The sequence below is a fragment of the Raphanus sativus genome, chromosome 5, assembly GCF_000801105.2.
Source record: "Raphanus sativus cultivar WK10039 chromosome 5, ASM80110v3, whole genome shotgun sequence".
NCBI lineage: Eukaryota > Viridiplantae > Streptophyta > Magnoliopsida > Brassicales > Brassicaceae > Raphanus > Raphanus sativus.
The window spans coordinates 7,290,029-7,302,392 of NC_079515.1; the positions used below are offsets into that span (position 1 = coordinate 7,290,029).

The 12,364-nt window shown below is 33.9% G+C and overlaps 1 protein-coding gene across 1 annotated transcript; it reads right to left on the reverse strand.

Moving 5' to 3' along the window:
* Nucleotides 1-3,186: 3,186 nt before the first annotated feature.
* Nucleotides 3,187-4,017, reverse strand: LOC108858083 (glutathione S-transferase T3-like). The gene is made up of 2 exons (XM_018632062.1): nucleotides 3,683-4,017; nucleotides 3,187-3,586 (listed from the first exon to the last, which is right to left on the reverse strand). The coding sequence occupies exons 1-2, from the start codon at nucleotides 4,015-4,017 to the stop codon at nucleotides 3,187-3,189; spliced, it is 735 nt and encodes a 244-aa protein (XP_018487564.1).
* Between the last annotated feature and the right edge of the window lie 8,347 nt (nucleotides 4,018-12,364).

Sequence of the window (12,364 nt, forward strand, 5' to 3'; positions counted from 1 at the left end):
GTGTTGTACGTTTACTGATTCAGAATTTACTTCTCGAGGGTTTGAGGCTGTGTGCTATAACACCTTAGTCCTTTAATTCTTGTGGCCTTTTATTTGGCTCCTTGGCCTTTGGCATTAGCCATAGTTGTTCTCGTGGAGGCGTATGAGAAACTAAGAGATCTCGTGGAGGCGTATGAGAAACTAAGAGATTGCATGCATAAATACATTCCACCGTGATTGCATTGGTAAATACACGTTTTCTGTTGCAAACTGGCAACACATATATTTAATTTTTCGCTTATTATATGTTGTATAATATAGAGTGCAACTGGAATGCATTTTTTTGGAATATAAACTTCCTGAATGCTTAATTCATTTTCATTATACAAAATATTCACCAGTTGCAATGAAAAAAAGGAATGAGTATTCCATCCCATTCCATATTATTCATTTCCATTCAAAAAAAAATCCAACACTCTTTTGAAAAATCATTCCACGTAAAAATAGTTCTGGAACAAATGGAATACTAATTCCATTCCTTTGGATTCCACCAATTATCATTCCTTTAATTCCACTTATTCTTTTATTAACATCCAGTTACAGCCATAGTTTTAATTGATTTACGTTTGAAATAGTTAAAAACACCGAGTTTGCTAAAATGAGAAGCTTGCCAAGCTGGAAACCTAATGAAAGTTACCATATCTCAGGGTTAAGAACGATCATATTCAACGTTGAAACATGTTCCATGTATTCAGCATCTCTCTATCGTTTGATGTTCAATGCGGAGCATAGCGTGAAAGATACGCTTATGGCATCTTTTGATAACATCAATCTTCTCTCCGTAGGCCCACTTTTGATATGATCCTATTATCTATATGGAATGTTGTGTGTTTACAGAATTGCATCGTGGTACTTTCATATCAAATTAATATTTTGATATCAATATCGATAAAAATAAATAACTAATAAAGGCTGGAAAAAATAACGTGTGCTACATTTCCCCATAAGAGCATCATTAACCCAACCATTCTGATGGGGGTGTTTAATGATTTTTTAACAATAAATGAGTGTTAAGCAATTATATTGTAACTTCTAATTTAATGTCCTCCAATGGTAGTTGCTTATTTAAGGGTATTTAAAAAAATTAAATATTGATTTATTTAAGATAAAATTTACTTATTATATGAAAATATTAAAAGATAACAATTAAAACATAGATTGAAATAAAAACATAAAAAAAACATTAGTAAATAAACGAGAATAATTTGAAATCTGATCCCGAGATCAGTTGTTGTCTCCTTCATATCCAAATTTATGCCATATATGTTAAACCAAATCATCTTTCAGTTATTGATGCATTTGTATATCACGAATTGTAGTTTCAGTAGGAATCATATCGGAGATCATTGAATCTATATTTGTAGAAAAGTTGAGATCGACATGTAAACTTTCTCCATCTTGGAACCCTGAAATATCATACCGAATGTATCCACCTCGTTCGTTTACCCACACCACATCATCTCGTTCGTTTTCTACTATCATATTATGGAGTATGATACATGCTTTCATAATCTTCCCAACCTTAACTTTATCCCAAAAAGTGTTGGATTTTTAACAATGGCAAAGCGAGCTTGCAGGACTCCAAAAGCACGCTCGACATCTTTTCGGACAGCTTCTTGACGTTGAGCAAATAAAACTGCTTGCGGACTTTGTGGTAGTGGAATAGATTGGATAAAAGTTGCCCATTTCGGGTAAATACCATCGGTGAGATATTAAGTTAAATGATACTCTCTTCCATTAACGGAGTAAGTGACTTGCGGAACTTGACCGTGTATTAAGTCATCAAAAACAGGTGAACGATCAAGAACATTGATATCATTAAAGGTACCTGGAGATCCAAAAAATGCATGTCATATCCAGAGATCATATGAAGCAACTGCCTCTAAAACGATTGTTGGTTTATCCGAACCTCGAGAATATTGTCCTTTCCAAGTGGTGGGACAATTCTTCCACTCCCAATGCATACAGTCGATGCTTCCTATCAATCCGGGAAATCCACAATGCTCTCCAATATAAAGTAGGCGTTGAAGATCAGCTTTTGTTGGTCTTCTTAGATACTCATCGCCGAACAATTGAATTATTCCTTCAACAAAATTTTCCAAACATGACCGACTTGTACTTTCAGCGAGGCGGAGGTATTTGTCGACAGTATCAGCAGCACTACCATATGCCAAGAGACGAATGGCTGCTGTACACTTTTGTAGTGGAGAGAGACTAAGCCTTCCGAGAGCATCTCTCTTTTGTCGAAAGAATTCAACTTCATTGGAGAGTCGATCAACGATATGCATGAACAATGGTTTGTTCATTCTAAAACGTCGTCGGAATAGATGACCTTGGTATGTTGCAGTTTCGCTGAAATAATCATTCCACAAGCGTAGATCGCCTTCTTCACGATTTCTTTAAATATATTGTATTTTTTTCTGATGTTGGTTTTTTTCCTTCATTACCATTATTAATGGCAACATTCTCGAGAGCTTGATCGAAATATTGATCGAAACGTTGATCAAGACGTTGATCAAAACATTGATCAAAAAATTGATCAAAATATTGATCAAAACGTTGATCAAAACTTTCGTCGGTTACTTTTTCAAAATTGTTATTAGAAGAAGATGCCATATAAGTGGGCAAATAGTTGGAAGAGAGAAATAGTTGGAAGAGAGAAAGAATTGTGGATTTTAGAAGAGAGATAGATTGTGAATTTGGTTTCAGTTGTTATGCAAAATTATATAGACACATACAAAACTTGACACATACAAGATAAGAAAGATACAAGACTCGTGACACATACAAGACTTGACACACTCGTGACACAAAAATACAAGACTCGTGACACACAACAATACAAATGACCCGTGACACAAAAATACAAGACCCGTGACACAAAGATACAACAGACCCTTGACACAAACGAGTAGACACAAGCATTTCCTCCTCCCATTCCGCTCCCATTGCTCCTGAAAGTAACAATAATATGAAACAGAAGAGCATTCTCATTACTTAAACATAACAAGTACATTAATATGAAACAAACAACATTCAGAAACATGAAACAAAGAGCAAACAAGAACATGAAACAGAGAGCAAATAAGAACATGAAACAACAACGAGACTAGCATGAAACATAGAGCAAATAAGAACTGACTAAGTTCAGAACAACTCAGCAATGAGCTTCTTCTTTAGCGTTTCTTCATAGTCAGCGAGTGGTTCTGTTTTAGCCAGTAGACGGTCAAGTAGACCTATCTTGGCTTGCTTTTCTTTCCTACACCAATCCTCTTCTTTAACCTCCCACATACGCTGAAAGCCCTGTACCTCCTTGTCCTCTTCCAATGGCTTTTTACCGCGGCGCTTGGCAGCCTTAACACCAGGGGGCCGCTCCATTACATCAACTGATTGACCACTCACATTGTCAGTTGCGTGAGATGTTGAGGACTCAACATCGTCCTCACCTTTTCTCTTTTTACCGGTTTTGTCCGTAGATATAAGACACCACTTCTGGTCATAGCGAAGCTCCTTCCAGGCGTGTTCCAGACTGAACTTTTTGTTATATCTGTTGAAGTAGATAATGTGAGCTTATTTGAGAACATCATTGTCATTTTGGCCCGAAGTTTTGGCTCTTGTTGCGGTTTCATATGCTCCGCAGAACTTGCAGTCTTGATCATTGATCTTGTGCCACCGATTCTTGCAGTGCAGTTGCTCTCTTTTTTCAATGCCTACAAGCTTCGGACTAGCAGCCATGTAGTCTGCTATTCTCTTCCAGAAGGCCCCACACTTCTGTTCGTTCGCAACAATAGCATCTTTGCTGGTGTTTAACCAAGCGCTGATGATGACCAGATCATCTGTTGCTGTCCAAACCCTCCGTTCTTTACGCTGCGCTGGACTGTGTTGCTCGAAGTTTGCATCTTGTGTGGCTTGCGTGCCAAATAAAGGAATGGGGGAAGATTCAACGAAATTTAAATTCAAAAATGGATTGGAATCCATTTTTGAATATGTCTGAAGTAATAGAGAGATGGAAGATAAGAGAGATGGAAAAGAGAGATGGAAGATAAGAGAGATGGATTCGGTTTGCGAGAGTCAGATGAGAAGAAGGCGAGTTTAATAGAGAGATATGAGAGATGCATTCATCACTCGCACAAACAAATGGACTAGACATTTATCTAACTCATTAACCACAAAGATGTTGAAAAAATCTTAATCACAGACTTAAAGCAAGGCATCAATTACGGTTTCTAGCTAACCATCACTTCTATTTATCACACAACCCTATTCTACCGCTAAAGAAACCATTTATTACACTTCAGAAAACATTAACTATGTATCTCAACCAAAATGTAGTTCAGTAAGAAAAAATATTAACTATGTATCTCAACCTAAAGCTTTCAATTACTAACTCAACCTAAAGCTTTCAATGAAGTCATTATAAGAAGATATTTACCTGTCTCGCGAAGACAAAATGTACTCCTCTGCTTTGAATCTGTTGCTTCGTCTTGTAGCCTCCATCCTCGCATTAAGACACAAACACACAGAAACGAATCAAATATCCAAAGAGCGAAAACAAATAGAAATAAACTAAGCTTTGATCCTTCCATCTTAATTGAAACAAATCCTAGGTGAAAGTAACTATTGTTTGATGAATCCTTAAACCGAATCCTAGTTGTAACTATTTGATGAATCCTAGTTACAAACAAATCTATTTTCATCCATCTCAATACAGAACAAATCGAATCATATTTGATGAATCTATCTCAATACAAAACAGAAGCTTTACCTTCGCCGAGAGAGAGCTCCATCGTCGTCGAGGAGAGGTATGTCGCCACCGATACACCTAATCGACGAGGTAGAAGGAAGGCTTCATATCCACCGAGAGAGAGCTCCCTCGCCACCAATACACCTAACCAACATATAACAAACAAAAAACGGCCGATCAGAACAATAGGATTCAAAATCCAAACACATGCAAAATCGAAGATCACAAGAAACGCTTACCTGGAGATGAGAGGAGAGCCAGCGTCGCGAGAGGTCCGTCGCCTTCTAGGAGAACCACCATCTTGATCGTCGACGCGGAACCACCGAGGGAGACGTCACCGACGATAACAGAGCCACCGAGACGAAATCGATTCGCCTTTCGTCGGGAGAGAGGATTCGAGAGAGAGAGAGAGAGAGAGAGAGAGAGAGAGAGAGAGAGAGAGAGAGAGAGAGAGAGAGAGAGAGAGAGAGAGAGAGAGAGAGAGAGAGAGAGAGAGAGAGAGAGAGAGAGAGAGAGCGAGAGAGAGAGAGAGAGAGAGAGAGAGAGAGAGAGAGAGAGAGAGAGAGAAAACCAAGTTTAGTTTCACGCGTAACCGAAACTCCCCCCCCCTCTCATTTCTTGACACGTGCATACTAAGCAGCGTGGTTTCATTAAGCGCCGTGTTTTCTCTTTTCCTATTTTTTAATTACACTTAATGTTAAGCAACGCACTAACCACGCGGGTTAATGATGCTTTAACGATGTTATCGTGGGAGAGATCGGCGACTTGTTGTGTGCTTGACCTGCTTTCCAACTTTCCATTTTTATAAAGCTTCTTACTAGGGCTGGGCGTTTGGGTACCCATTCGGGTTTCGGTTCACTCCATTCGGGTTTTCGGGGTTAAAGATTTCAGCCCCATTCGGATATTTCTAAATTTCGGTTCGGGTTCGGTTCGGTTCGGATCTTTGCGGGTTCGGTTCGGGTTCGGATAACCCATTTAAAATGTTTTTAAATTTTCAAAATCCATTATATACTTTACATTTTCAAAATCTATAAGAGAGATAATATATTACATATAAATTTTCATAACATATATGTCAAAATATCTTAATTTAACATATAAATTGGTTTTCTTTGAATATTTGGATAAAAAAATCAATAGATATTTAACTATTTTTGGTGTTTTCAGTATACTTTAGCTATTTAAACATTTACTTTTGACTATTTGCATATATTTTTCGAGTATTTTGGAAAACTTAAAGGTATCTTATATATTTTTAATATACATTATATATAAAAAATAATGTATATATTTAAGTATATAAGTTTATTTCGGATACATTCGGGTACCCACAATACTTCGGTTCGGATCGGGTTCGGTTTCGGTTTTTTAAATACCAAAATTTTGAACCCATTCAGATATTTAATCAATTTTGGTTTGGGTTTGGTGCTACTTTTTTGGATCAGGTTTGGTTCGGTTTTTCGGGTTCGGATTTTTTGCCCAGCCCTACTTCTTACTGTATAAAACATTTCAAAACGTTTGTAATCTCTACTAAATTAACAAGAAAGTGATGCAGGAAATGACGTAATTTCCTCACCAGAACCACACCACATGCATCTATAAACTACTCAACAACACGATGTCAACGAATCGTTTAGTATTATTTTCAATAAAAACATTTTGTTTTTGTACCAATATTTACATTAATACAAGTATAGTTTAAGCAAAGTATATATTATTATTTAATCGCAAGAGAATAGTATATAAAATTTAAAATCATTGAAGTACCCTGACAAAAAATTTAATGATTTTAAAGTGATATAATATTTGAGTAGTGACATAATCACATGGGTGTATTAAACTATTCGTTCTTACTGTATAATAGAATACAGACGATATATAGTTTTCTTTTTCGAAATAAAATTTAACATGTAAATGTTTTTTCTTGGTCAAGGGGGAACGTGCACGAAAGTGCTAATAATAATTAAACTCTTATTTTTTAAAAGTTAGGAAAAAAGAGAGTTAGGAAATCCCTAAAACAATGAACATTACAACTCACGTGCTTCATTTCGCGAGTGAACCAACTGTTTCCATCTCTACTAGAATAAACTATCTGATCTCCACTTTCAAAATGTAGAATATTTTATAATGTAAAATTTCATTAATAATGTTACAAATGTTTATTAATATGTAATAAAAAATATGTAATAATTCTATCTATACATAATAAAAAAGAATTATATCTATTTAAGCAATTTTAAACCCAATTTGGACCCTAGTAAAATGGTAGACCTATTAATTCTATATATAATTTGGTTTAAGTTTTAAGAAATATGTATCACAATTAAAAATACGATAAAACTCATAAAAACCTCTAAAACCAAAATTACAGGTTTAACTGATGGATAACCAACATATAATTTAATTTGATTTAAACTATTATTTTAAAAAAAAATTAATGTATGAATTAGATATTTGAATAAATATTATTTTGATATTATTGTATTTTATCATATGTTGTAAACTCAACTTGTTATAAAAATTATTTAAACTGTATTTATATGTGAAATAAAAAATAGATTTTAAAACATGTTTTTGAATTTTTAATATTGATAATATATATATACTGTATATTAAGAAACTATTGACCCATTCATCCATGAATAACCAATGATTTAAAAGTAGTTTGGTTCAATGTATGGATGGTGTTTAAAACATTGATCAAACATATTCTATTTACTTTTATTTTCTTATAATATCATTATTGTTCAAATTCTTATTAGTTTTTGTCATGGAAATAATATTCATGAAAATATAATGTTAATATTAATGTTTTCAAACACTATAACTTTAATTATTGGGCTGCATACACTCTGGAATTAGACAGTCGACAGTTTAGCCATTGAAAATAATGGATCCCAAGCTTTTCGTCAAAAAAAGAAAAAAAAACAATGGATCACTAATATTCAGGAATTAAAATGAGAGGCTATGTACGCTTAGAAGTAGTTTTTCTTTAAAAATTGCTTAGAAGTAATTATTGTTATAGAATTTGATTTATATTTAAAATAGATCGAGTGATACAAATGTAATATTCCAAGGAATTGTAAAGGTAAATGTTAACAATGATTCTGTTTTAGTAATACTCACCAAAGTTTATTTAGTACATCCGCACCATATTTTTCTATAAATAAATATTTACTTTGTATGAATAATTTGATCTATGCGTTCGTACAAATATTTATTTTTATTTTATCAATAATTATTTCCTTTTTTATAAATAATGTTATATATTTTCAAAATTTACTTATATTAAAAAATATTTAATATGATATTTCGACATGCAATAATTTTATCTTATTTTTGAACTATCAATTGCATTAGCCATATTTTTTTAGAATATGATCTGTATATCTGTATAAAAATTATTTTTTATTTTTATGATAAATTTTCTATATGATGTTTTAAAAATTAGTGTTATATATCGTGTACTTGTCACATTTATCATGGATTCACGTTAAGATGTAACTTATATGAAAATCTATGTAAATAATGTATTTACAAATTAATTTACACTTATATTTTATTTTTATATTATATGAATGATTATAAAATAAGTTATATAAAAATAAGTAAATTTTGCTGCTGAGAGATCAATTTAGGTATGTTCAAAAATCAATTTAGGTCACTATATAAATTTTTGTTGAGTGTGTGGATTAGTATTAATTAATTTTGAGATTAATATAAATATGTTTATGATTTTTTTAGTTGATAAAAAACAATAAATGCTAAAAATTAGAATAAAATAGTCTTTCAATAGACATAATAAAAAAACTAAGAGATGTCGTGACAAAGAGAGAGATGTGAGACATGTGATTGCTAGCCATAGGATCAAAAAATAATCAATGGTCACGATTGCTATCCTTGTGTTTGAGAGATTGATCAATAAAAAAGAAGAAAATAAATAAATAAAACATTAATTTGTGGCATTTGGATTGAAATCAATCAATGGTCTAAAATTAACTCATTAGAAAACTGTTTTTTTCATATAATAATAATTTATATATAATTTCGACCAAAAAATAAAATATATAACTAATGTAGTTATTGTTTGGAGGTAAAGATTAAAAAAAAAGATTGAAAATTTTATAAATTTTTAAGTTATGAATCAATTTTATAAGGTTTAGACTATGATTAGGATATGGAGTTTGAGAATTAGGGTATGAAATATAATGATATATAACTTTAATAAAATGACTAGATTTCATTTTATAATTATTTTTATAAAAAGACATTTATGTAAAGTATATATATATATATAAATAAATTTAAAATGCATTTATGCAAAGTACAAACATAGTGTTTTGGTTTAGATTTAAGATTTTAAACTTTAGAATTGAAGTTAAAATATTGAAAAGTTTAAAGTTCAAAGATTTTTAGTTAAAGTTTAGGGTATATGATTAGTTTAAGATTAGTTTTTAAGTTTGGAGATTAGAATAACGGTTTGATTATAGGGTTTGAAGGTTGAAGGTTTGAGGTATTGATTTTTGGTTTAAGATTAATTTTTGAATTGATCAAAAAAAAAGACTAATTTTTGAAAATATTAATTTTGAATTTCTGTTTAAGATCTGAAGTTAAATTTAAGATTTGATATTAAAATATTAGAATTTAAAGTTTTTGTTTAGAGTTTAGGGGTTGTGACTAAAATTTTGGTTTTGGGGTTTAGGGTTTAAGATTTTTAGAGGCAAATAAAATAGAGAAAGAGGAAAAGTGAAAGAAGAATGAAAGAAAAAATCAATTATTTTTCCGCTTTAGTTTTGTATAGCGTTTTAAAACTAAAACTGCTATGTATACTTTGTTTCCAAAAATTATTTGCAGAATTAAAATCGGACCAGCTAATGTAAACGCTATCTAAAAGTAAGAGGAATATCAACTATAGCACAACTGTAAAAAATGCTATTCCGGTCTGTTATTAAAACTCATTTTTCTTGTAGTGGTAGTAGGTGAGAGAAGGTAAAAGTATCTAAACTAACAAATTTCTAGAAACGGCTATGCAAACGCTATCTAAAAGTAAGAGGAATATCAACTATAGCACAACTGTAAAAAATGCTATTCTGGTCTGTTATTAAAACTCATTTTTCTTGTAGTGATAGTAGGTGAGAGAAGGTAAAAGTATCTAAACTAACAAATTTCTACTAACGGCTAGTATACTATGGTTCTGAGTGAAAAATATTGCTAGCGTTAATGAAGTGGAGTAAATGTTTTCTTCTGCTCAATTAATCCATTTCTAGTCAATCAAGTGAAACATCTTTTCCTCCTGTTTCCTCTGATCACTATTTTGAAAAAAGAAAAGAAAAACATATACATTTTTGCACTAACTCAAACAAGAGAAAATACATTTAAGCCATGTTTGTTAGTCGATCGTAGCGGCTGACAGAAACGACTGAAAATTGTTAATCAATTTGTGTTCGACTGGTAACCGGTGTAAAAATCAGAAAATACAGCGTCAGATTTATTGACGGAATCGGTGATATTTGTGTCGCCAAATTAAATAGTGTCAGTGTTCCTCCTTTCTCTCTATTAGATGCGATATAGAAACAATGATTTCTTCCACTTTTCTTCTTCTTTCCGTTTTATTTTCTTTTCTTTATAAAGTCGCAAGTCGCTATCGCCACGACCTAACAAGGAACATGGCTTTACTCTATTTTACTCTCATTCTCATTTTTATTTTCCCTCTGATTTCCATTTTTTTTTTTTTTTGAAAAAGGGCTTTCATATTAAATTATAAACGGTTACAAGCTAAGACCGAAAGTCTTACAATTTGAAAAAGTTTACACGAGACAAGTCTCATGAGCAATTTTTCCCCAAACCAATGCAACAAAGGAATGGGTAGAGAAGATAGACCAGTAATGGTATGAAACCATAACCTAGTGAGAGGAACCTCGGCCACGGCGACCTCGCTTACCTCTCCCTCGGACCGTCTACCATTCCATATTATGGTATTTGATAGGAGCCTTTGATTCCCTGCCACCTCTTATTAAGCTGAACTGTGAAGAAGGATCAATTTCAACTTCATCAACATCATCTCCAAGCACTGCAAAATGAGAAGGACTCTCAAATGCACAGTGAAAAGGTGATGCGGTAAAGGCACTAACACCGGATGATCCCAGGGCCACGTTGTTGGTAATGTTTGATGGAGAGTACTCCATAATCTGTGCGTTAATAAGAGTAGAGTGTAAATCTACTAATGTGGAAGGAGGGGTAATTGCGTTTAGCATATTAGCGGGCTTCTCATGTTGTAAATGAGAAGAAGGTGATAGAGATCCAGATAATGTGTTGCATGTTCCTTGGTCAAAGTCTGAACGATAAGAGTGATGCGCAGAAGCGCCATGATCAGCTACTAGTAGTTGATGACTGGGCTCGACAATATCATTATCCTCTGAACCCTGAGTACCTTGAGTCACAGGAGCATCAAGTTCTGCAGTAGAGATATGGAGATTAGCATTAACCTTTGGAGTTGTTGGGTTGGCATTTGGTGATGATTTTGCAGTCATTGAATCCCTTTGTTGGAGAATAACATCAATATCCACCACATGTATGTCAGAGCGATCATCTTTTGTTTCTTGCTGCTGCAAATTTTCCGGCTTAGAGGTCAGAAGGCACCGCTTTTCTTTGTGGCCAAGATTTCCACATCTTTCACACTTAGATGGTATCCATGTGTATTCAACCTCAACAAGAAATATACTACCTTGTTTATCATCAAGTGCAATAATTTTGGGGAAATCTTTATCAAGCTCCATCTCAACTAATACCTTTGCTTCACCCATTGTGGTAGGATCGAGTTGAGGTTTGTGGGTAAGGATGGGTTCACCAAGGCCTGATGCCACATGACTTATCCCCAAACAAGAGTAACAACAATCTGGAATGTTCTTTAGGTTGACCTAGAGTGGAAGTGTGGAGATTTCCGTCATTTTAAAAGAGTCTTCTGGAGTCCATGGCAAGACGAAAAGCAAGCAGTCATCGATATGCCATATCCCTCTCTGAATTACCCAATGACGAGTAGGCTCATGAGGAATATGAAACATGTAGGTCGACTCACCAATCTTCTTGCAGCTTATTTTACAGCTTCTTCCCCAAATGCGATTAGCCACTGCATGGACCAGACACCAGGTGGTAGAGTACACCTATGGAACTTGCCTATGATATACTCATCCTTATTTTCAGGACCAAGCTTCAACACCTTCGAAGGAATAGAGATATGTGGCGTACCATCAAGTCTGTATGTCGGAGTGGCCGCACGATATAGATTCCTCGATTGAGGGCTCAATCTCGCAGCCCACGGAAATCTGATTTTACCATCAGCTTTTAACTCCGGAGGTGGAAGCTTCTCAATAGGAAGCTGGAGAGTACGAGATTGGCGGCTGCTCTTTGGTTTTTTATTTAAGATCTCATCATTCAGAGACGACCATAGAGAAGCTAACTGATTCCCAACAATTGCAGGGTCATAATCACGAGGGGTGCTAGGTTCAGGGGGGTAGCAGGAGGTTGAAAGAGTAGTGGTTTTGCCCAAGCTCCCAAGGTGGGGACAAATTTAGCTGGTGCTTG